General features: G+C 46.4%; 1 protein-coding gene across 1 annotated transcript in view; it reads right to left on the reverse strand.

Moving 5' to 3' along the window:
• FNDC1 (fibronectin type III domain containing 1) overlaps positions 1 to 26,694 on the reverse strand; it is a 97,398-nt gene that overhangs the window by 43,163 nt on the left and 27,541 nt on the right. Inside the window, exons 3-8 of the mRNA XM_060168139.1 lie at positions 25,332 to 25,418; positions 24,838 to 24,906; positions 9,100 to 9,306; positions 4,138 to 4,236; positions 2,510 to 2,627; positions 370 to 557 (exon numbers count right to left, since the gene is read on the reverse strand). Of these exons, the coding sequence (XP_060024122.1) occupies positions 370 to 557; positions 2,510 to 2,627; positions 4,138 to 4,236; positions 9,100 to 9,306; positions 24,838 to 24,906; positions 25,332 to 25,418 (768 nt within the window). The remainder of the gene's footprint in view (positions 1 to 369; positions 558 to 2,509; positions 2,628 to 4,137; positions 4,237 to 9,099; positions 9,307 to 24,837; positions 24,907 to 25,331; positions 25,419 to 26,694) is intronic.

The following is a 26,694-nucleotide window of genomic DNA, read 5'->3' on the forward strand; positions in this document are numbered from 1 at the left end:
AGAACAAATTTCTCCCCCAAAAGCAAACATGACCTCAGCCTTAAAAAAGAAGAGTCTCTCCTCTATTCTAGAGCCATGTGTTGTCCAGGGGCATTCACACATACAGTGGGGATTTATGGAGGCCCCCCGTGGTTTTAATGTGCTCCACGTGTCAGAATAACATGCTCATGAAAAGTGAAGGATACAACATGGACCCAACGAAACTTCTTTGTGTTCATACATAGAAACGCTTCCAAAATTTAGGGTTAATGTTACTTTGAAAAATGCCACTGCTGGCCTTTATCGCTACTGGCTTCTTAAACTGTCTTTAAATCTTCTTTTAGTGGTAATTCCCAAGTTGAAAGTCCAAAGGCCATTTTGAATACAGACCAGATTCTGGTGTTCTCTGGAAGACAGATGTACTCCATTTGCCGTCTCGTTCACCCTGTGAGATGCGGACTGCAAATTCATACATGGTGTCTGGAATCAGGTCCTCTATCAGCACTCGTCTGTTGGAGACCTGCTTGTAATCCCACCTTGCGGACTCCCCCTTTTCTCGGTAGCGCACAGTGTACTGCCTGTAAGAAAATGCAAGGCAACAGCACACCCCTCTGACCAATTCTCTGCACCTGAACACTGGATTCCTTGACGTTTTCCCTTCCCCACAAGTGATGACTTTTGGAGGTAAGTAGAGAAATCAAAGAGGAGAAAATTCTAAACTTTTGACTTTGTTATTGGCTCAAAGGATCTACTTAAGTTCCAGGAAGATGTGTCTAAAATAGCCCAGAGGAGATGGACCTTATTGTCCTTTCAACACCAAAATGTCTTATTGTTCAAAAGGTCAAGCAGCGATTAAAAGGAAGGGATAGATGGGAGACTGTTTTTCTGAGGCAAGGGCCTTATTAGGGGTGTGTGTGTGTGTGTGTGTGTGTGTGTGTGTGTGTGTACGTTGTGTGGAAGAGGCGATATTAAGAACCAGAACCGGCCCGAAGTACCTTGGCTCTCCAGAAAAGAAAGACAAGAAGACTCATTTCATGCCAATGCAGGCATGTTTTCTATAAGGAAAGGCACCATGTGGTTTTGAGTAGACTTATTACCATGAGATGGAACAAAAATGTGTAACAGAGCAGGAGAGAGGCGCTTATGAAAGGAACTCTGCTGTGTGATTATCAGGCAGAGAAGTACGGTGTGACCCAACATGGTCATACTGGGCAAGCCCCGACCTAAGACATCCTCAACACTTGACATTTAAGAGTTGCAAATGCCATTTACTGGACTGCTTTTCCAAGAAGTTTTCTTTGTGGCCACTTTACAGTAGAAAGCATTTGATGCATTAAAAGTGTGCTGTTCATTACGATATTTAATTAGTTAGGATAAGACTTCAGTTGCAGACACAGCACACCAATTCGCAATAAAAGTTCTGCTAAGAAAACTCAAGCCCTTTTGTTTTCATCAAGATGTTGGAAATCAAAGTCCAGTGGTAATCAGGAACACTTCATGTTGGGGGAGGCCCTATGGCTTGGGAGAGAATCACTATGCATTTTCTGAGGTCTTTGACAAGAAGCAGATGTCTTTTTTTACTAGCAGACAGTGACAGAAGCTCTATCTAGTACAAATAATATATCTAATATATATCTAATGTATACTACATATATAATATATATCATATATATATATATATATATACACACACACACACACACACACACACACTCAGCATTATATTCCATTCATCTTCTAAAGTATAATCACTTTTCCTGGTTGCAAATAGGCTCAAAAGTTAATACATAGTGACTAGACCAAATCTTTGGCTCTCTGTTGGCTATGTACACTACTTAGTCATTTAACACACAAAATTTTTGTGACTCTATTAATCTACCACTAACTAGAAATGGCATTCACCAGTGGCCTTTTTAGCACAAAAATTGTTTTAACCTTATGGTTTTTCCTCCATCGCTATTGCAAATGAATGTAAAAACCAGAATAGCATAAGATCGTGGCTTAGGACAAAATACGTGCACTTTGTTACACACAGAGGAGCTGGACAGGAAGCAGTGCAGTGTCTAAAGAAGAACCACTGTGTGCAAGGCATCAGGCAAACGTCCACCACTCTACATGGGACCCTTCCTGCTGCCACTCTTCCTGGATAACAGGAAGATGGTAAGACTCTTCCCAAGGTGGACCCACGTCCCCTGTGCGTGAACAGAACATTCATGAGACAAAGCAAAACACAACTGGGGGCAAAGAAAGAAACAGAATCTAGGAAAATTCCAAACACAAGTTAAGACTTTGAACAGATGAGAGGTGAGGTCCTACTGTGTGTCTTACACAAATCTGATTTGTGGGCAATGTGTACCACACTCGAGATTAGCTAGACTGTCATGCAACAGTCTACCCGTCAGCTACAAAAGAGGTCAGTGTTCACATACGTCCAAAAATACAATCGTTCAAATAAATACACGTCTCTTCAGGGCCGGAAAAACCATGTCTCTCATATAGAAAATAACGACAAAGAAAGAAGGAAAGGTACCTTGATGTGACAACTTTCTTCTGTTTTTCCAAAACAGGATCCACCCAGGCTACCAGCACAGATTGGGACGATATTACCCGGACATTGATGTCTTCAGGTACATCCAGTTCATCCTCTTCTGCAATGACAGTTGTGCACATGGAAAGGCTGTCCCCAACAGTAGGCTCTGCCCCGAGTCCCTCTGGTCCCCAGAGTTTATTTTTTTAATTGCTTATGCTTGAGGTAGATAAAACGAAATGAATAGAAAGTCAAGCAATTATTTGACTGGTCAATGCAGAAAACCCAAAATCCCCACTCTTCCTCTTCTTAAACACATTCTAAGCTGCCTAACCCAATCGACATAAGAACAGTAGCACAAAAAGAGGTGCTTTGCCCTTGGTCAGAGATACTCCAAATCACTCAGCGTTTTCTCAATATACACCATGAGTTTCTGGGAAATAATGCAATTTTTACAGGAGGCAAAAGTTTAGGGGAAGAAAGGGTCAATTCAGAGCATTTCCTGGGCAATCATGGCATGAAATAAAAATTCTAGCTCAACGATTGCACAAGTCATATTGAGTCCAAGGTCCTTACAATTTAGAATCTGTGATTCCAAGGCAGATTAAAAGTAATATTCAGACAGAAAAGAGAATTCAGTTTGCCAGTTTCCAATGGAATACAGTAACGTCACAAAGTTTATAGTTTTTGTTCAATCTGTAACACCGAGACTCACAAGATGTCTTCAGTTTTGCTTTTAGTCTCTGGGAATTTTTGGGGGTTTTTGTCTGTTTTGTGTTTTTCTTTTCATCTTTCAGGGATCATGTTTCAAAAGGATGTGGCTTTCACTACAAGTAGGGGAAGGTGGAAATATGGAGTCTGTTAGAAAAGTGATACAGGGACTTCTTCTAGAGCAGCAATTAAAGAATTTAAAAAGTGAAACAACATACATGTGGGATTTTTCTTATACAACGTACCATTCTAATAATTATCAGTATAAAAGTATAATATATAGATATATGCTATATTATATAATTCAAATAAATTGTGAATTCATGAAAATCATTACGCTGTAGGTTCCCTCTTTAAATTAAGGCACGTGAATCAGAAAAGGTATATTTAATTTGTTACTATATGATTGATATAAAAAATATCTGTTGAATGGATGTGGAAAAAAGTATCCCTTCGTAAGTAACCAATGATCAGGCTACCAGCAAGACACTATTACAATTTTTCTCACTCTTCTCAATGCTACTTTTAGGCAATTTTAGCTGAAATAAAGTTTGAGTGCATCTCTTGCACGCTGCCCCCTCCACACCCACTCGTCCTTCTCTCCCTTTGTTCCCAGCCTCTCACCAAGGGCAGCTTATGCATGGATCAGACTGTGCCTGTTAAACGGAGTAAATGCTCGGCACTCCTATCATGACAGATCTGAAGCCATTCAAATATACACAGAGACAGATTTCATCACAAGAACACTCTAGCCTCTGAGTAGAAAAGAAACACACAGGCTTCCAAAATGTGACCAAGTCTGCCCTGCTGTTTCCTTTTATACTCAACAAAATCCATGTGCATTGTCGCTCAGCCAGCATCATTCAGAAACAAACAAGCCCTAGACCATGGCTTGACCAGACGCGTCCTTGGAGACATACCTGAAATCTTCCGCTTTGTTAGGGCAGCCCTGTAGACCGGCTGACTCTGCCCCCGGGAGTTCAGGGACTGCAGTGAGACCACGTACACTGACTCGGAGGCTGTGGACCAACAAGCAAGAGATGAGGTTCTGCAGCTGGCTTTCTGGAAAGCACACCCCTGCTCGTCTGTGTTCCTCTCCTCTTACCTTCTCATCTCTCTTGGGCATTCCTACTTATTCAGGAAAACTACAGGTGAGACCAAGAACTGTAGGAACTAAACTCAAAAAGAACACGATTTATGTCAGGAAATGTGGAAGGGATTTTTACCTATAATTCCTGAAAAATGGGTTTCTAGCTCATTAGCATCAAAGAAGGATGAACAATGTTTAAAAAAGAAATGAACGGAATATTTACCCACACAATTCCCTAAATTTTTTTACCTCCAAATATAGAGGAGGGAATGACTCTGTTTTTATTTGTCATCAAAAGGAAGGGAGAGAGACAAGAAGAGCCAGTGCACCAGGCTTGCAGCCCGGATCGGGTGCTGTGCCCCTTCGAACTAAAATCCTCAGAACGGGGTCTCTGAAGATTAGCTAAGAGCAAATGGAAGAGTAAATTCATCCTTTATTTCTGGATTATTCTTTCAGTTAGTTCACCTCCACCCTACCCCCCAAATTGTGCATTGGGCCCACTAATGTCCAACTTACCCGAAACTTGAAAACTTTATTTGGAAACAAATTACAATAATGAACTAAAACTTACAACTCTCAGGAGCTATGGAATCACGGAGTCTGAGACCCCCGTGAAACCTTGGCTAGCTTCCAATTTGACCTTCTTAGTTTACAAATAAGGACGTAAAGCCATAAACATGGATTGATTTGCCCAAGGTCACACCCCTAAAAGGACTCATAATCTTCCCTAAATCTAAAGTTGCTAATGCCCAACTCCAGGTTCTATCGACCTCGTTTCCTGTAGCAGCCTTGATCAATTCAAGAATAAAAATGAGGCAACCTGACATACTTCTAACGCACATTAACAAGGCGGCACTAAGACCCTAAAGGAAACTTCTAACACTGGTGTCCTGTCTGCAGGAATTGCAAACTTCCATATGGCAGTGGGAAAATAAACCTGTCGTTTTTACAAACAGCACGTCGAGTTAAACATAAAAGGAGACTCGTGCTCAGAAACACTCACACTGAGCCCTGTTTATGTAAAGTAAACTGAAGTCTAATCGCATTTCAAGGGAAGGGGCAATACTGGACAACCTGCTCCCTCCCGCGCGCGTGTGTGTGTGTGTGTGTGTGTGTGTGTGTGTGTGGATACACACACACATAGGGCAGGTGAAACTCATACTGTGACATGAATAAATTATTTAGATTGAGGCTCTCACATCTTATTCTGTCAGAGAATTTTGAAATATATGTTTTACAAAAGGGAAGAATCAAGTTTGTAACACTTGAATTCATAGAACATCCAACTAAACTTCTCAACATTGGAGTCCTTTCAGGTCTGTTCATTTCTTGCTGCTACTGGCAAGTACACCAAATGTCAACAAAGAAAACACTCTGCCATTCAACCTCCCAATCCAGGAACATGTACAAATAACTAAATGTGAAAAGCAGTGGCTTATCATTTATCAGGAACCACCAAGAAAGAATAATTTCCCACAATTGACTCTTTTACATATCTGTGATGCGTCTCTTCAAGTTCTTGGATTTGCTGAACGCCCAGGTTCTTGATTTGCTGTGCTCTCCAAGTCAGCTTGGCCCGAGATGATCTCAAAGGAACAGTCTACACTGCAGTAAACTGTAACAATGGTTTCACACGTACTGGGTCTAGTCTCTGTGCCGCGTTAGGAATTGCACATCAATTCTTCATTTAGTGCCGACAAAGCCCCACGAGGAAGCTACTCTCATTGTCTCCTTTTCACAGATGAGGAACCAGCTCAGTGGGGTGAACTGACCCCAGGGTCATGGCCTAAATGCAGGACTGGTCTCACACCCAGCTCTGTGTGGCTCCAAACCCCAGGCTCTTACTAATGCAGGTGAGGAAGGGGCAGGGCCCAGGGCTCACCGGGCACTGACCCCGGGCCTGAGAAAGCACCTGACAGCTGGGTATGCACCAGTCCATCTCTTTTTCATAGAAATATAATAAAAGCACAGTGATATAAAAGCACACTTCTTTCTGTGCTCCTGATTATTGAATAAAGGGTAGAAATAAAATCTCCAAAATGACTGCAGCATCACCAGCCCAGGGACCACAGGACCCCAAGCCCCAACCCTCCCTGTCAGAGCCACCGTTTTCCCTCACTTCCCAACCTCGGCGTAATGTGGCAGAAACTACTTCTGAAGGTCCGTGGAAACGTTCTGAAGGACTCCAAATGTACACCTGCTCATTCTTCGTTACTGTCCGGCTCCCACCTCACCTGGGCTGGCTACCTCCTCTCCCTCTGTATTCCCATGCCCCCAGGGACTCCTTTGACCACAGGATTCAACACTGGCGCCCTCCCTCCCCCCGCAAAAGGCCCTGAGCTTCCTGCCTCCGGTGCCTCCTTTTCCCTCTCCAGCTGCTTTCACAACAGTGAGCACTAAGCACTCTGGGTACGGTCGGCCCTTGTGAGGGACCGCCGGGGAGCTGGTACCCAGCATGGTGCCTGACATGGAAGATGCCCAGGAGGACATGTTTAATGAATGACTCCAAGGACCGCAGGCCCACCACTTTTCTCCAAGTTTCCTTAACGTTTGGCCATTCCTTGCAGTACCACACTTTCAATGGCATCTCCGTCATCAATGGAATTAAAATCCTATGCGGGATAAAATAAGGAGACAGGCATTCCCCTAACACAGCAGGCCACGCCGACATCCACAGGAATTCTTCACATCATTCCATCCTCCTGGCCAGGATGGAGCAAGTGTCCAGTGAGACCTCCTCCTCAAGGTGACCACTTAGATCGTTCACAATGGCAAGTCCAATGCTTTTTTTTTTTTTTTTCCCAACGCTTTTTATTTGTTGAAAATTCCTAAGCTAGCAGGTGGTATAGGAAGCCTCAGAGTCCTGAGCTGTCAGTTCAGGCCAGGATCAGGGCCCACCACTGACCTCAGTTCCAACATTTGCTCAAGTTCAGGAAGCAAAACAAACAAACAAACAAAAATCCTTCTGCTACACTCAGGCGAGCCAAGGGTTCACTACTGAGAAAACAAAGTTAACAGAACCAGTCAGATGAAAAATTTGTTGACACCAAAGGACATTTTAATGTGTGGTGTCTATGAAAGATGCAGAACAATGAAAACTTTCCACTTACAAAATGCTCTCTCTACAGTATCAGAAATGCAAAACTAGTGACTACTTATCTGCTGATATCCTGGGTAGAATTTGGCCTGAATCACCAAAACAGAGCCACTTAACCTGCACGGTACAACCACTCAAGGCAAGGGGTAGGCCCAGGAATGAATGAATGAATGAATGAAGAGCCCCCAGATTATTCTGTGGCTCCAGGTGTGGAGCCTCTAGCTCTGGGTCTCGCTGCTAATCCTGCAGCCAGGCTTCACGAAGCATGCACAGCTCGGGTTTCTCCATTCGCTCCCACGATCCCTCTTGTTTTCGTGCGGCTTTGAAGCACACAGGTAGCTCGTCTCTTCGGGCTGGAAAAAGTCTGGAGTCTATTTTGAGGCTTCAATGCCATGCCTGGCTCACCGCTGCCTGTGCCGCCACGTGGAGACCCCGTGAAGCCCCCAGAACGCCAGGCTGACCCTGTGCCATGAGCACCCAACAGACTTTTCCAACAGTGGGTGTGTGAGCAGAGCAGGGAAGGTAACTTCCGAGAATCTTCCAGGGAGCGAGTCCAGCCTGGCTTCCGCTCGGTGTCTCACCAGCTCAAATCTGCCCAGGTCAGTCTCTAGCCCCTCACTGCGTAGGCTGGGAGCCAAGCCACGCCTGATGACCGCGTCGTGAAGAGACCCTCGTTCCCACTGGAGTCTTGGGGAGGCCCAATAAATCCCACCCTCTTCCTTGCCTGAGCACTGATCTAATTAGAAAGTGAACAAGAATAAGCAGTGGAGGCCACAATATCCATGGCTCGTACAAACTAAGCTGGAGAACACGGGGCAGGTGTACGTTCTAACAGCAAAGCCCAGAGTCAGACAGACCTTGCTGCCCCAGGAGCCCGGGCCCTCCGCGACTCGGGCACAGAGGGGCAGAGCAGAATGTGTACTCTGCAGCCTGGCTTCCCCCAGAGGAGGTGGTAGGGAGGGGCCGAGCCACGCTTGCCCAGCGCCTCCTGCGAAACTCATCACGTAGGTAAGGGGGCATGAGGGAAGGGAGAAAAGCAGAAGTGTTGCACGAGCGTTGCAGTGTCTCCACCCCCAAGGAAGCGCCAGGCGTGAGGGATCGTTGCTGTGCCCCTGGGAGCATGGTCCGGGTCCACTGTCCAGGCCTACCAAGGAGCAAGGCCAGCAGAGATCAGGCCTGGAACCAAGCAACCAAGCACATAACCTCTCCCGGTCACAGCCTCCACGGCCTGTGCTTTGATGCTTCCTACACCCGATGAGGGTTTGCAAAGAGGAAGGAGGGCGGGCTGGGTCCGCAGCCTCCATCAGCTGCCACCACATTTCATCTCGATGGGATGCAAGGTCCAGTAGCCCAGGATCTAAGATGCAGCTTAGAGAGCAAAACGATGAGAGCAGAGCCGAGATGGAAAAGCATCAGCCCCGCCCCCTCACATCCAGAAAAATGACCCAGTGCAACTGGGTCAGGAAGCCGCTGAAGGGCACTTGTTGGGCAGCCTTGTCCCACCACTAACAGAAGGTGGAAAGAATGGAGGCATGGACGGAGGATAGAACAGAGAATGAGGTTTTGAATAACTGTAATACCTGGAAAATGAACGTTACAACTGAAATACGACGTTCTGTCACGAACAGGCTTCAAAATCTTGAAATGACAGCCAACATCATTAAAACATCGAATAGCAATGAACATGAAACTCACCTAGCTTTTTAATTTCGTGTGTTCGCTCATCCCTCGTCAGTGGAACATAATTCATCTTCCGGCCACTTTCTCCGTAGCCCAGAAGGAAGCCCCGTGATCTGCGTGGACTCTTAGCTCCAGACAGGTGAGGCGCCTTCCACGCCACGGACAGCTGGTCGTTGGAGGAGCGGACTCGGACCCGCAAGGGCTTGTTGGGCACGTCCTTTTCTTAAAGAGGACATGACACAGAGACCATTAAACAGCAAACCCTGGAGCTCACCATCAAGGATGGAAAGCGTATCCAAAGACTGACCACCACAATTAGCAGTTGGGCTTAAAACATCCATTTTTGGTTACCAGTTCTAGTAAGAACATCCTTCCCCCAAGGGCACTTCGACACTCCGTGTCCACGTTCCTCCCCACACTGCACACGGAGAGATCTCAAGGACTTAAAGTGAAAACATACTGTGTGTGAGACTGCCAGCCAGAAATCTTGGATGTTTTACAATGTTCCTTTTCATCTATTTCCTCTTGCCCCCTTAAAGCCAAAACTATATATCTTCTATTAAAGCAAAAGGTCAGCGTGAAATATAGCAAACACTTTCATGCTATTTTTAACTGTCCTCCTGGAAGCTTTTCCACTATACAGTTGAAAAAAAAATGGGCTTTCCTTGTCTTTATGGCGAATCACTAAGAACTAAATACCGCTCTCTGGTCTTGATCTTAATTTCTCTTACATGTCCAAGTCTTGCCCCTTCAGACAAACCCAGCTGATATTCCCCATGTCTGTTGTTGCCTTCCTGCTAAATGAATCCATTTAGAGAACTCTTCTTACTAAACTGAAAATCTCAAGAATCGCTCTAGGGACTTCCCTGGTGGCTCAGTGGTTAAGACTCCATGCTCCCAATGCAGGGGGCCCGGGTTTGACCCCTGGTCAGGGGACTATATTCCACAAGCATGCCGCAAGTGAGACTCAGCACAACCAAATTAAAAAAAAAAAAAAAAAGAATCTTTCTCATTGTTAACATTCTCAAGGCAAGGCATTCCAGTGGCCAATACTTAGCGTTCAATGTTTTGTTTTTACATCAATTTAGAGCTGATAAACTTGGGAACAAGGGCTGTGGACCATGTGACAACTACACTGCCTGGTTCTGACAGTGGGCCACATTCTAGCCCTTTCTGGGGATCCAGTTATCTAATGAGTTTCTGTATATCAACCCTGCCATCAGTTCTGACTAATTTTATTAAACTGGCAAATTCCCACCTAAGCTAACAGTTCAACACTAAGACAAAATACAAAAACAAATGTCATGAGTTAGTGAGTTTCAATAGCACAGTAAATAGCCATTGGAGATGGTTATTCCGAAAACCCAGACACCTGGCTCCAATGTCTTGAATCGAACCAAAAGGAATATCCTTTTGAATATTAGCTGGAACTATCTAATCAGTCACTGGGCACCGCCATTCCTAAAGGCTACTGAGAGAATACCGTATAATGGTTCAACAAGTATTTTCCCCAGTTCACAAAGTAGAGATTACTGAGATGTTTTTTGTTTTTAATCCAATAATGTAGTCTATGAACTAACTATACAAAACTTGGTCTTGCACCCTGGTGATGTGAGTGTAACGACTTTCGCTGGGGTTATACTACAATTTCAATGTTATTCCAAGTTCAGGGGTGGGCTCTCCATTTCAAGGTCTAGCCTCTATAAAGATTAGGGACCTCCAAGCAACTACAGAAATGACAAATATGCTTATCGCTCTAATTCAAAAGAAAATAATTTGCCCAAAGTGTTCAGTACCAATAGTCCAAGTCATTAACGCCACAGCATTGAGGAATCGAATGAGTTCCTGTATTAATCCTATGAGTTGATTAGTCTTATGCGTTCCTAGTGGGAATCTCTTGTTACATACTCATGACAACGTGACATCCAGTGTTTCTAGAAAGGTACAGGCTGGCAAATCTTGTTAAGTGTTGTGGGTGACTGTGGACATGGATTTTCTCCATCAGCATGTGTCACTGCTGAACAGACTTTGTGTGGGGCGAGGGTAAGAATAGTTTTTTAAACATAAATAGGGAAAATATCTTGTAAAAACCGTTTATGGAAAGCAAAATCTGGAAAAGGAGGAGCATGTTTAGTCTCAGTGAAGCTTTGGTTTGGTTTTTGAAGTTAGCACATTTTTGGAGGACATTCCTCAGAACAAAATACACAACCGAGTTTAACTTTTCAGGGATGGAGTTTGTGTCATTTTCAGATTTATGCAAAGTTATGAAATAAACTTGACATGAGCCATAAGCAGGGGGCTAGAGGTCGAGAGAAGAAATTTTAAAGGAAGCAAAAAACCTTGCTTCATTCTCTTTACATCTTCTAAGTCATGTTTTACTCCGTGCGCCCCCAATACAAACTATCACCACCCACAAAACTGAAGCCCCTCTCACGAGTGATGCCACGGCCCCTCCGAGGTGAACCCCTCGCGGCTGGTGTTTGGTTCCAGAGTGTCCAGCTTTGGGCAGGGGTCAGGGCTATGTTTTTTAAAAAGTCTATAAGGTGAAAACGATCTCTGCCAACAACATACGATGCTTACTTTACTTTTAAGAAAAGCTCATACCTCCTCGAGGGAACCTCAGTGACGCGGGGGTGAGAAATGACTCCTGTTCAGGCTGCCACAGGCCATTGGCTCTGCTCGCTTTCCCAGTGGGACTGGCAGCTTCCCCCCAACCCACCTGGCTCCCACAGCCTATCCCCCCAGTGGCAGCAGTAAACGTGGTGGGTGTCCACGCCGCTGTCACCGACTTGACCGGCCTCAGGGCTGCCCTCCACAGCTCTTACGCTAAAGCCCCGTGGGACACAACCACGCTCCCGTCCTTTGCGTTAGGCAGCACATCAGCGTGGGACTTCCGGGATGATCTCCAGCAAAATGGGCAAAGCTACCGAAAACACACGCATGGGTCTCGCAGGAGTCAGCTGGAAAATAAATTACTGACCAGAGATGGCATTCCCCGCTCTGCGGCTCTGCCCCTGTCCTGGGACCCTTCCAGCCTCCCATTTTACGGTGGAACCAGCATCCTTGGAGAGCGCACTTTTACGGGGGGACCTTGGGGAGTGTTGTAGGGCTGGGCTCCAGGACAAACAGCCCCTGACACTCAATAGCAAAATTCTGAACAAACAGTAATAAGGAAAAAGACCACTGGAATGCCCCCAAATGACAGGGTCCCTGAGGAGGAGAAAGGCGTGTTTCCAGGAACAAGGAGCTCGGTCCCAGACGGCACAGGTTTTTGCCTGAGGCCCTGACCCATGCCAGGCCCACTGAACGTCGGCCATGCCACCCCCTCGGACTGTGCAGGCTTTCCCCCAGGCTCCAGCCTGCTGTCTAACCCTCCACTCCAGGGTTCGAGGACGAGGCGAGGCCTGCCGAGCGAGCTCTGGGAACAGGGCTGAGGCTATAGTACAACCAGCCACACTGACTACCCTCTACACAACCTCCCAGTTTGTCACGAGCTCTTGCGTGGCTCACTTTAATTGTCCTTCCAACATTTCCCAGGTGAGTAGGATCGATGTCATAATCCCCACAAGAAAACTGAGGTTCGAGAGGTGAAGTAACAGACCCAAGGCCACACGGCTAAGTGCCAAGCAGCGACCTGAATTCAGCCACTGAGGCCAAGTTCCCTTCTTGTCCACCTACGCCCCTTCCATTCATGCTCTCCCCTTACCCACGAACCATCCCACCAAACACCCAACCTCTTCTGCTAATGAATGGGGGACAAGGCCCCCTTCCGAGTGAGAGCATAATGCCTTGCACAGTAGGCATTACACGTGCATGTATGCGGGTTTTTTTGATGGATCAGACAGTATACTCAGCAGGTAGCTAAGGAACCAGACAAGGCCCCTCCCCCAAGACTGTCCCAGACAACTGCCCCCAGACTGCGCAGAGGCCGCTGACTCTGGAAACCAGAGTGAGGTGACAGCGTCATCCCTCAACACACAGCCCTCCATCCTTCAAATCTCTGAGTTTAGAAAAGCCAACCACAATTTTTTTCAAGTACTCTCAAATTTTCCTTCCTTTAAAATTCTGGTGATACATACTTTCAACAGCTTTTATAGATCTTTTATAGATCATCTGGGAGTCCTCTTTTAAGCTGATGCGCACATGAAGAAAAACTATTCATATGGTTCAAATTCACTTGCAAGGAGATTATCTGTTTTCTCTAAACCGTATGTGATAGCCTCACAGAAGCCTTCTGAAATTTTTCTAATAAATCCCTGTAAATCTTTTATCTTGAAAACAGGAAGTCACAATTGCCAAGAGTAGTCAAGTTCACATCCACTAGTGCCAAGTGTATTTTAAACTTGGCAGGACAGACTCCGTCCATCACTCTGGGTACCACATAACCAGGTAGATCCTGGAACCACAGAACGGGTCGATCACAGAAGTCCTACAGTGATTACACACCGTACACTAGGCAGGTCAGCTGGGTGAAACAATTGCCATGTAGATTATGATAAGTATCCAAAAGCCAGGCACAATTAGGACGTCTCTCCCAGGACTTCCCTGGTGGCTCAGTGGTTAAGAATCCACCTGCCAATGCAGGGGACACAGGTTCTAGCCCTGGTCCGGGAAGATCCCACATCCCACGGAGCAACTAAGCCCATGCGCCACAACTACTGAGCCTGTGCTCTACAGCCCGCGAGCCGCAACTACTGAGTCCACACACCACAACTTCTGAGGCCTGTGCACCTAGAGCCCGTGCTCCGCAACAAGAGAAGCCACAGTAATGAGAAGCCCGCGCACCGCAACGAAGAGGAGCCCCCGCTCACCGCAACCAGAGAAAGGCCGCGCGCAGCAACGAAGACCCAACACAGCCATAAATAAATGTATGTATAAAAATAAATAAATAGAAGAATGTCTCTCCCGATTTGTATCGCCAGCTATGCAAACTGGCAAGTATTCTGAAATTGGAGGGAATTAAAATCTGTTTTTATCACAAAGAAAAAAATCCAAAATTCAACATGACGCTTTGCCCGTTTACAATTCAATCTTCGTTAAACGTGTCGTTTCTGAATGGGCTTCCACAGGCTCAGAAGTAGGGGTCTGAATCTGAGTGTACCTCTCACTGCCTGTGTGATTCTGAGAATCCTCCCCGAACCTCAATTTCCTCCTCTGTAAACTAGTGTCCAGCACACTGGGTTTTGTAATCGAATCCACGTAAAGCATTTCACATCGTACTGGCATCTATCAAGCACACAGTGCCTGTTGTGTTTGTGGTCGCGATAAAAATGAAATCGCCCATTTATCAGATTCAGTGGATGGGTGGGTGGCTCCTTCCGGAAAGTGAGCTGTGGGTTTATCACAAAGCGTTTCGTGATGCCTGACACACAGTGGGCACTAAAAAAATGGGTTCCAAAGAACCAGACGTGAGCAAAAGAGATGGACTTACTGCCAAAGCCTCTATAATATGAGGCTGTCTCCATCCAGGTGACTTTTTTGCACCATAAATAGAAAGCACTGTTCATTGCCCTCACCAGCATCTCAGTTACCAATCACTCTGAGCAGGTACCTCCTCTTCGTTGGCATAAAAGTACACGGCCACCGCTGTCTGGGACCGCTTTCCCTGGCCTGGTCTCAGCTAGCAGGACATTCTCGTTTTCCAGGAGAATGTGAGGGATCACTCAGTCTAGAGCTTCGCAGAGTAAGTGGTCTGTCCCACTTACGGACCAACCTGACTCCCACTGTGCTGACCTCCAAGCTTTGAGAAGATGGCCCTTATCCTCATGCCGGGGTGCCCACTGGCCTTCCACTTGCCCAGCCTCTGCCCCAGGCAGCCTCCCCGGCCTCCCCAAGCAGCAGACCTCAAGGCCACCAGGGACACTGGTCGGAGGGTGGGCAGGATTCCGGCCGCGAGGCGCCGTCCTCAGGCTGCATTGTGCATCAGAACACCTGAGGGCTTGTGAAAACACCCCCCCCCCCACGTCTATCTGTCTGGGTGAGATTCCAGAGCTTGTATGTGCTTTTGATGAATAAGCATGATTAGGAAGTGGAGAGGGGGCAGGAGAGGGGGAGGGAAGATGCGTTAGAGGGGGTGACATGAGCTGTCTCAGCCGGAGGAGAGAGACACGTGCTTTGCTGCCCTCAATGTGAGTCTGGGTCCCCTGCCCCCCCCGACACGGGGGCGGGTCAGCAACACCTCACAGCCTCTGTCTGCCAAGGGCTCCTTCTTCCTGGCTGAATTCTGACATAATCCTCCTGCAACACCTCTGATGAGTCCCAAAGCTCTGCAGGACCTCAGTACATTGAACGACGTACCGACTTGTTGTCTATTCGGACAGGCCCAGCTGTTTAACAAGGAGAAAGGAAATCTCGTGGCTTCATTTTGGAAGAGCGTCTGTCAGAGCATCACCAACCTTCCTAATCTATCGGATCCCTACGACGTAAGTCATTTGACAAGCACCCTCACAATAACCCAATAAACACCCCACTGACAGACAATAAAAGCGAGGTTCAGGAAGATTAAGGGAGAATCTTGAAGCCGGGCAGCAAGAGGCACTAAGCTGGCATCGGAGCCCAGGTCTGTCGGAGCTGTAGCCCTGGTTCCCTGCACTGTTATTCCGAAACTCACGGCGGCTGCAGGGCTGGCGTTGCCAGCAGCACGCTGTGGCATAAGCGTGGCGCCCGTCCGGGACGAGGGCCCCCTTGCTGCTTCTCAGACACCTCTGGTGAAGGACGGGTCTGCAGAGGCAGGCATCACCACCTAAGACTTTCATGCCGTGGGTACCCCTGCTTCAGAAGATGCCAGCCAAGCTCCTTCCCAAGGGCCTGGCTGCTCTTCAGGGAAGTTGGGTCCATCTGTTCCGTCAGGATCCACTCATCACACTAGTCCCCTTACATTCATCCGTGTTTCCGTCTCCGAGGAGCGACCATCTGACGAAAAGCCAAGTACTTGGTCAGCTACCCCAGTGGCCTGGCTGCCTGACTCATCCCGGGAGGCACTGTGGACACCAAGGGGAGAATGCGTGTGACAGGCACGCATCTCAGCGTCCTTCAGAGACACCAGAGCAGCACCCCTAAACCATCGTCTGGAGTCAGTCCATCGCTGCTGCTTTTTGAGGGGTTGGGAGAAGAGAGAAGGTCTTGAAAGAAAAAAAAAAAACCAAAAAACCTTGATCTCCCCCAAGCTGATCAATGTCAATTACGAATCATGTTAAGGATTGGGGAAGCCTTTTATAAAGCATTTAAAACTAACTTTCAATACAGACAAACCCAAGTGCCCTCGGTTTACGATTTCTGCCGCCCCCCGTCCAGGTTTCACAGAGACTCCTCTTTCCTGCTTCCTAGGACCACGCGGGGACAGCCAGGCTGTCACCAGATGAGGAAGCCACAGGGGGTCCTACTCAACGTGGGGTATAGAAAGGGACGGTGCAGTTAGAGGCCAACCCCACAGGCCAGTGGGGTCCACAAAATCCAGCAGGACTGTCTCAGAAACAAAGCAAATGCTTCAGCCAACCCGGGACCGCTCCACTCCAACCATGTTGTTTTGTTCGGCTGTTTGTTTCAAAAAAGTGCTGGTTCACTTTACCACTGAACAGAGCTCCTCAGATGCTTCACCAAGGTTTATGTAACAGCAGAGAAAATGAGCTCAACCCCCAGAAGCCTGGAGCGTGGCAATTTAGCCCCAATCTCGGTTTTATCCCAAAATTGCATTTGAATTTTATAGACTACTCTATAATATTTTGGTGTCTGTTTTAAAGTCAAAAATAACATTTTAAATAACCGGCCATCAAGAAACCACTAGCCGTCGGATCTGCGTCGTTTACCTCATGCCTTCCTGGACTCCTGGCAGTGCCACGTTCTCCCGAGTTCTGAGAACCCAGTTTGAGAAGCCCCAAGAATGACCAGTACGTCAGCAGCTTCAGGATGTCATCCAAAAATGTCCATCAGTGGCTGACTCTGACCCCAGTGGTGCTATGAATATCAGTGAAAATTACACCATCAGTGTCACCGCACAGGACTGAGGCTGCAAAGGCCAGGTCGCCCCACGATGGCAGCCAGCAGGACATTAACGACACAGGCAAACTCTGCACGAGCTGGCGACGAAGCCGTGCTCTATGACCAGAACAAGAAATCAGCAGTCCTATAACTGTTTGCATGGACACATCCCTCAGTGTTACAGATCATAAGCCCTTTGAGGGGCGTCTCTCCCTACGTTAAGCCAATAATTTTTCTCCACCACCACGAAGGCAGAGCTAAGGTCTCTGCGTCCTACTCAGGGCAGTGGCTCAACTACAAGCCTGGAACAGTGACACAGTTGCCGACGTGCTCAGCCACCTGCACCGGGGCCTAGGGTGAGCCCTTGCCTGGGCCCAGCTCACTCACTCCCCATCCCTGGCCCAGCCTCACCTGACTCAGGGTGGAAGGAAGGACAGGGACCTCCTGCAGGTGACCCGCTGCAAAGCTTCCTCCACGAGGGATGTGAAAACACATCATGAGAAGCATCTGCTGGGCCCATCTGGTGGTGCTTCAGTTCTCAGCCACACTTCCTGAGGACTCAAGAGGGCCACAGAAAGCAAAGGAGGCAATCATCCTCTCCTGAGCTCCTTAACGGCTGAAATGTGGACACCTGGCATTTCCTCACCTCACAGAGGACACAGAGCCTGCTGGTCGATGTAAGCTGAGAGGAAGGGGTGTTAAAAATTCTCAGAAAAATTATTCAAAGCTTTTTTCTGGTTTGGTTTGTTTTAGTCTAAAGCTCTTCCGCATTTGTTTCATTTGGGAGTAGGATACTCAGCAATGCAGTTGTTTCCTGGGTGTGAAAGACCTTTTTCCTATTCATTATTTCAATTTTTAGTGCTCTCCAACATGCAAATGAAAGATCCCGTTACAATATATGAATAGGTTGACAACTGAGAAAAGAAAGTGCTTTCCTTCAGGACTGACAGCTTCCTTTGCAGGGAGCCTGTATGAGAAGCTGCAACCCTCTTCAGTGACGTCACTGCCCCTCCCACCCTCTTTTTCACTCAGATGTCGAAAGAAAAGCCGGTGACAGATACGCAGTTAGAAAGTGGCATCCAGCCCCCAAGACGCTGGCCTTATCGGGCCAGTAGGTTTATTAAGTACTGCAGGTTCCTCTAAGACTCGACGGCAAGGACGGCCGACATTCCATTCAAGGCCACACACGTGGGGACAGTGGGGACAGTTCATCTCCCCAGCTGTCCACAGCCCCTGCCCCACCCACTCAAAGCAGCCACTCATGAGCCTCTGAAATACGCGCCCGTCCATGGGGGGAAAGGGCCTCTCTCACAGTCGCTCGTTTCCTAACAGTTCACTGAAGGGAAAATCTGTGCACAGATATTTACACTCATCAGTGTAGACATGGAGATGAAACACCGCAAAATGTGGGTTTCAGCCCTGCTGTCCTGGAAGGCTGCTCACCACCACTGCCTCTTCCGGGCAGCTGGCCGGCGCTGAGTCCTTCCCATGGCATTCTTGTTTGGGCTGAGACTCCCGAGTTCCCACCCAAGAACGTCTGGCTAAATGACGTTCAACAGCTCTGCACACAAGCCTCTACTGCCTACTTTTTATGATTAAAGAACAACCTCTAAGGCTGGTGAAGTCTAACCGCATTCTGATGTGAGAGGCGGCTTTGAAACAGGCCCTCACGTAGAGACCTGAGCCCCGGGATGAACGTGGAGAGAGGTAACCCCGCAGCAGGTGGATCTGACTGTGTCTTCACAGCGCAGCCAGCCCTGAGGAACTCCAATCTCCAAATGCATTCAACGCCATCCTTCCCCCAGGCCCCGCCAAGAAACGGGGGGCAAAGAACTAGGATCTCTGACTAATGACAGCACCGCAAAGTGACGACAAAGTGGCCTGCCCGGGGCCAGCCCCAGAGCCAGAAGGTAAACGGGACGGGGGTGCCCGACCTCCTGACACACTGCACGTCCTCCAGAGCACAGGCGTGGAGAAGACGCAGCCTCCAAATTCATTTCACTCAACAAGCATGTCTTGAGCACATACTGTGCGCTTGGCCCGGGCTCTGGAGATACAAAGATGAGTAAATCATTTTGCCCTGCCCCAGAAGAGCTCACCACCCAGACCAGGAACCACAAACCAGGTCTGCCCTGTGCATTGCACACTTAAAAAAACACTAATAATTGCATGAGAGAGCTACTGAAAATATAATGTCACAGACAGTATTAATTCCCTGTGGGCCAAAGAATTGTTAAATTGAAACCAGTGCATGCAAAGAGGACAGTCTTTGATTCATAATTAAAAAGTTTGAACTGGGCTACACTTAAAGCTCAAGTCCAACACTCAGCAGCCCCAGGATTATCTGACGACTGCCCAGGGCGGCAGTGCTGTCTGTGGTTCGCCTATTGCTGCACCACCCAGGCTACTCTCTCCCAGAGTCGTACACACACACGTCAGTTTAAGTGAGTTACCACGACCGTCTCCTTGGCTCACCTGGCAGAATGCCTGCCATTTGCAGCCAGAGAAGGGGAGGGCGCCACTTCCAGCGTATCACTGGAGACAGTTCTTTATCCTGGGCACCTTTGTGCATTCAGTCACCACCCCAACACCCAGAAACTATAATTCAGTGTTTCTTCCTTGGCTAATACGCTTCCTGGATTTGCTGACCTAAGACACTCCAAGTAGGGTGGAGACTAAGGGAAACAGCCATTTCTCAGGAATGCTTCCCAACTGCTTGCAAAGCTTAGGATCACTCATTCAAAGTGCCTTAGTGTCATTAATTCATGACATTTCAAAGCTAAAAGGAACCCTAGAACCTTAGAAGGAAGCTTAGAACCTGAGAAGCTGCTTAGAACAGAGCCTGGAGCCTTCCTAGGGAGCCCCATCATTGTATGTCTGAGGGGCTCAGAAGGTCAGCTCTCACTGTTGGCTAAGCCTGAGTCTGGGCTGCAACAGTGGGCAGTGGAGACGATTACGGTTTGATGGATTAATTATGCTCTAAGTTAAGAGATTAGGGAAGGAGCCCATCTCAAGACAATGGGTTAGAATTTTCAAATTCCACATCAGTCACATCTATATAAACAAACTAGCAAGAAAATGTACCTGGAGATGGGTGCTCATTTTGATGAACTACTGATAGAAAAGACCAAAACGCATGCTCGGGGCATGCCCTCCTGATATGTCCACAGACATTTCCTATGAAAGGAGTGCCAGGGAAGAAAGGGAAGAGGCCAAGCTTTGGTTTTCGGGGTTTCATAGTTTCACTGTTTCAGCGTCAAATAATTTGACACCTGTTCCAATCAGCTTTTGAGCCAGCTCCTATGGGGGAGGGGAGGCTCCAAAGTTGAATGCGACCCCAGAACAGCCCTCGGGTCTAACCACGCTTGCAAAGAAGCTTTCCGTGTCTCAAGTCAGCCTGAAAGAGAACAGCAAACTTTCCTCAGAGCCAGGAGGAGGGAAGGGAGCCGTGAAGGCTTAGAAGTCAAGAGGGGGAAGACAAGAGATGTCACCCTGATGACCTTTACTTCCCAGGGAGGCAGGAAACAAGGTTACTTGCTAGAAGTGATAGGAAGGCAGGTGGGGTAAGGAGCCTGAAGAAAGTGGCCGAATTTTGGACTAGCCACTGTGGGAGAAAGAAAGGAAACTGAGTAAGGACAAACCATTGCCGAGCAGAGCCGAGGGCCCAGATGAAGGTAGAAAACCAGCTATAAGAAGCTGTCACAATGCATACCAGCTTAGCTCTTTATTTCTCCCACAAGGCTCAGCAGTTATCACGCAGGAGGGAAAACCAGAGAGCTGGGGGGAGGGGGTGTCTGGCATATGGCCATGCTGACACGAGTGCGGCTGAAATGCTGGGGACCCAGATAAACTAAGCAAGAAATGAGCCAGGAGACGGCTTCTGGACTCTGGAAAGGGGAAGGGTCTACAGACCCAAAGCCTGATTGGATCTGAAACAAGCTTCTGACATGAGGGCACTGAAGAAGTGAGATGATGGGGAATTTCATGATTCTAGATTGTGGAGGGGAGCAACTTCATCTTAAGTGACAGGAGTGAGACTATCAAAGGGACCATTGTCACAGAGGTGGATGCAGTCCAGGACATAGGTGTGGCAAGGCGCACAATAAGCTAAGTGCCCTCAAGCTATCTGGATTCAGGGAGCAACCTGGGGATCAGGGGGTGACTGTGATGAGGAAAGTAATGGCTGGACCACGGGTATCACGCCAGTGTTGGTTGAAAATGGCCTAAGAGAATTGTGAACTCTGTGCTGAACTTGAGTCTGAGCTATAATTTAACTGTAAAAAAAAAAAAAAAAAGTAAGCTTCATGAACTAAGTATAATGTAAAGAAAATACGAGGCATCAATCTGACTTTTATTTTATGTCTAGTTTGGGCACCATCGCTTAAGGAAAGCACAAAGGACTAGGTTGCTAGAAAACCATAACATTATTAAAAATACATGTGATCCTACTGAGAGCTAAAATTTCCCAGCTGAAGAGCTAGTGAGAGCAGATGAATTGTCCTCTGAGGCCCCGGGCTGGCTGGAAGCAGAGGTGGACCGTGGTCCTCATTTTGACTCCCAGTGCCTGGTTCTGCACAGAGCAGATTACCCAGATCCCGTCACAGGAAAAAAGCTAAAACAACTTCAGAAAAGTCTGCAGGAAAACTAAATAATAGGATTCCAATAAGTGAAGGGACTTGCAGCACCTCTTCCCTGGGACAAAGCAAAGGCAGATGGGTTTACAACTCAACAGGAGAGATTTCACATTTACATACTAAGAACACTTTCTAACAAAAAGATATGCGATGAGCTACCCGAAGAGGAAGTCTAAACTTCTGCCCTAGAGTTGCATTTTTGCTTGGTCCTATCGTTTTCTGAGTCCTGAGAGTGTCCACATTTGCTTGAGTGACCATCTGAGAACCACTCAGGTCCAGCCCACCTCCAGGACTCCCTGCGCGCTTTTCCTCCCCGCTTGTGGCTTCTCAGACAGTCCCCATAGGCTCTCAGCCATCTTACTGGCACCCCCCAGGCTCCGCCACCCTGCTTGTCCTATTTCACAGCGCTGCTGGTTTTTCAAAGAAGCTATGATTATGCTACAGGCTAAATTTTGTGTCTCCCCACCCCCCAAATTTTTATGTTTAAGACCTAAACCCTAGTTACCTCAGAATGTGACTGTGTTTGGAGACTGGGCCTATTAAGAAGTGATCAAGTTAAAATGAGGCTATTACTAAGGTGGCCCTGATCCCATCTGACTGGTGTCCTTAGAAGGAGCAGAAATTTGGACAAAGGTACCAAGGACGCATGCCCACAGAGGGAAGATAAGCCAAAGAGAGACAAATCCGCTGACATGTGAGGAGAAATCAAATCTGCTGACACCTTGATCTTGGACTTCCAGACTCTAGAACTGTGAGAAGATAAATATCTATTGTTTAAGGTAACCAGTCAGCGATGTTTTGTTATGGCATCCCTACCAAACTCATACAGGTTGTATGCGTTACTTTTTGCTTACAGGTTTAGTGTCTTTCTTTCCCACTAGAACGCAGTCTTCATTAAGGCCATTAAGGCCCTTGTCTATCTTATTCACTATGGCGTCTTTTGCACCCAGAACTCTGCCTGGAAAGCCGCAGGCCCTGAATGAATGAATTAAATAATTAAAGTCCTGTTTTTAAGTAAAGACCATGAGGTGAAGATAGATTCCAGCCAGCAAAGGAGGCCTTCTGAAATCTGAACTGAAACCACTGTTTCCAGCAGAATAAAAGAACGGATTTTCCTCTGGTTTCAAATAAACACCGGAAGAACGTGAGGTATTACTGATCAAAGCACTAGAGCCAACCCCTGGGGCCTCACACCAGGTGCAGATGCTAATGTCTGCGTTTCTAGGACAAATCCCTTCCTTTGCATGAAGATACCTGGAATTCAGAATAGTACTTCTTTTGTTTAACAGGATTATCATATATTAACAATTTCCTCAGAAAAATAGCATAGCATATTTCCCAGGCCATATTAAAAAAGGTACAGATGCATGTTGATCCCTTATTGATAATTTCCCATAAATTATTTTTTTTTTCATTAACAATGAAATGTAATTCTTTTCTGGAGCACTGTAACCAAGTCTATGCATTCTGTATATGCATTTTTTTTAAGTTCTGCTTTATATCATATACTGCAAAAGGTTTTGGCTAGCAATTTCTTCCAGCATCTTTATTAACATAACGCATGGCAAATACAGTGTTATGTATTATAGCAGAGCGTTCTTTGGCAACTAGGGCCTACAGAGGCTCCTGCAGAGAGAGGTTAAAGGTCTCACAGTCCATAAAACCAAGAGTGAGCTGGGGCATGATCGTCTGTGGTTCCCAGTTCCCAGGGTTTCTGTCACATGTGCTTACTCAGAAAGGACACACACACCCACTCTCACACACACACCTGTCTCTATTAAAGAAGGCATAAGAAATTAACTACTTAAGAAAAAGTAAGGAAATTACTTGTTCTAAAACTGCCATTCAGAAAACTCTATCAGGAAGATGATAAAAATAAAATGGTTATTTAAAATACAAAGGATAAAATTCAAATACAAGGCACAGTACATCTGTCAGTAAAAGGTTTATGTGTGCCTGTGAGTGTTTACACGTGTATCTTTAGGGGAAGACGACCTCTGAAATAAACGTCCTTTCCTATTTTGCACATTTTCTAGGTGTACTACTACCTTCTTGACTCTTGTACTGTCAATGTCTTCCCAGGTTTGATCCTTGGCTTCTACTCTTGTCTCTCCTAATTCTCACCCACTCATCACTCTCCCTGCTTTAGTTCTCCCTCTACAGCTTGACTCCTAAACCCATACCTACCTCTTGCGTCTCTCTTCCAACTTTCAGGCCCTCATCTCCAATCACCTATAAGACATCGCCACTACATCCCCTCACATCCAACGTATTTAAACAAGAACATATCACCTTTCCTAGAAATCCAGTTTCGTTTTCTGGTTGTTTTGTTCTTCCACTCTCTTGTTGTCTAAAGCGGACTTTGAAAACTGCCTACACCCATCAAATCTGACCTGAGAAGCAGATTAGGGTCATTGGTTTCCACATACTCACCTTCCTCTCAACAACAATACCAGATCGATGTATTTAAAAACACTGTTCCTTGCCACACTGCCTTTGGGATATCACCCAACCACACTCTGAAATAACTGCTTTCATTTTGCATTATTGTTTAACCATGAATCAAATATATTCATGAAGCACACAGGAAATGTCAACACGTCTCTCAACAAGTAAAACAATATGGCCAGACAACATCAACATCCAAATGATAAAACACACATATATACAAATATGGAGCTGAGATGGAAGGCAGGTTATCTAACATATCACAAAATATCCCATGGATAAGAAAAGAGAGAAAGCCTTGATGTAGCATGTCAGCCAATCAAAGCCACTGTTTGGTGGGCCCCATTCATTTCTGCATCCACAGGTAGAAGAGGTGCAAATATCCTCATCGGGCCAGGACTGCCATCTCAACCACCATATTTGCCTGTTAACAGCGCAACAGCAATCCCAGATGTAGACGAAGACATGCCCCCACACCAGAACATGAAAGAGCAGTGAGGAGTGCAGACTGCAGACTGGCTGCAATCTGGTCCATCCGGTGCAGAGCAGATCGACCAAAACTGTGCGGCATGTGTGTTAGTTTAGCGATGGGGACCGGATGAAGGTTTGTGAGCACATGTGTGTGTGACAGAAGCACGGCCCTCTTTTGAGATGGTGCTTCGGTGAAGACATGAACCGAATGAGCAAATAGTACCTGTGACGGTTTCATTAAATGGTCCTGGACCCTTAATGGGAAAACCATCAATCTTGATCCATTCACCTCCTAAATTAGGAAAATGTAACTTGATCGTTAGAAAGGAGGACTGTTGTATTGTCCACATTTCAGTGCATCCCTAAACGCATATTTCAATGGTCTCTTCAACTATCTTCCAAAGGATCTGCTCAGGCCATACGAGTGACTAGGCCCCTAACCTGTATGGACAACACACACTTTTGGTCTTTTATACATAGTTTACTCTAATGAGTACTCCGAAATTTAAGACAATACGCTAATAACCTACATCAAAATTATTTTAAAAGAAGGGATAAATCTCTCCTAGTTTTCAATCTTTCAGCTTGCCATGCAAGTCTAAAAATTTCTTGTTTGGGAACTCTTTAATGATTCTAGATTTGTATTGACCTGATGAAGCAAAGAATCTCCCAATCTAAGTCACAAAAATACAGCCTCCCATTCTAGATAAGACTTACCAGGCAGGCTTTCAGCTCTGTAAACTGGACGGCTCACTCCACTGTTGTTTTCTGCAGTAACCAGCACAAAGTACACTACCCCCGGCTCTGAAACATATGGTTTATATCAAGCCACCGTTTCAAATCTCCAAGAATGACAATTTAAGTCACCGTCTTCCTTATACCAGTTATAACCAAATATAAAAATCTGAATTAAGTGACCAGTCTAACTATAGCTTTCTCTCTTTTCTTTAATCAAAATCACTGACATTCATCCCAGGCAACTGAAGCACATCTGACCAAAAGAACACAAAATTTATTTAATACAAAGTACATGACATGTGTAATAAACCTGGATGCATGAACAGTCAACAAGAAAAGCTTTTGCGTTTTTTTAATGTGAAATCAATGTAGGAAACAGGCATGCACTGTCCACTAGATAACTGGTTTAACCCACAGTGTTTGTAACTACGAAGAATATTTCCCAATGGAAACTCCAAATGGCAACTTCCAAAAAATAGTGAGAAAATTTCAGTGTAACTCATAAAATTTAGTGCATGGGAAATCTTCATGGGAAATCTTTATTTATGCAATAAATAAAGCTACATGGAATGTTCCTCTTTTCATAATAAAATATTCCCCTTACTATGTGTACATGCTGTCTTTGACTATTTCAACAAAAATCTAGAAAAACGTTTCCTGGGATCTTGGATATGCTAAGCGTGAAATAATTGGGCTTCATTTTTTGACGTGCATCCACAGGTCAAGGACACATAGCGAAGGTCTCTTTGGCTGAGACCCTGAAGTTGCTGGGATGCAAAAGGAAACCTAGATACCGCGTTACAAATTGAGGGTACCCTGAACTTGCAGCTTCGAAAAGCAAAACTCTAGTAGTGCTGGTTTTCCTCCAAATGAATTATTATCTTATGAAAGGTAAGTGAAGGTGCCGATTCCTTGAAGAGATGAAAGTTTGTGGGCACTTGAGGGCATGCAGGGTTGGAGAGGTAAGAGCTCCGTCAAAGGCAATAACGTTAATTGCATTGCTCAAAGTGAGGAGTGTTCCTTTCACAAAACTTCAGTTCTCAAGCCAGAGGCCCAGGGGCAGCTACACATCTGGGACCCCTGCTATGCTCAAGACTGGTCCGCCTTCTGTCTGACCACGGCAGGGCCCGGTGGCATTGAGGGCTTGGCACAACCTGCCGGACTAACTGGGAAATGCTCTAGGTTCAGACAAAAAGCAAAATCAGGTTTCGCCAGGCGCTTTCTCTCTTCGCTCTGAGCTTATTCGTATTTCAAAGAAATGTCATCAACGTGTCTCTGATTCTGTTCAGTTAACTCATCAGAAAGATGCTGGGGAGACACTCTCAGTCTGCAGTGAGTTCTA

This window comes from Lagenorhynchus albirostris, chromosome 12 (assembly GCF_949774975.1).
Source record: "Lagenorhynchus albirostris chromosome 12, mLagAlb1.1, whole genome shotgun sequence".
Lineage (NCBI taxonomy): Eukaryota > Metazoa > Chordata > Mammalia > Artiodactyla > Delphinidae > Lagenorhynchus > Lagenorhynchus albirostris.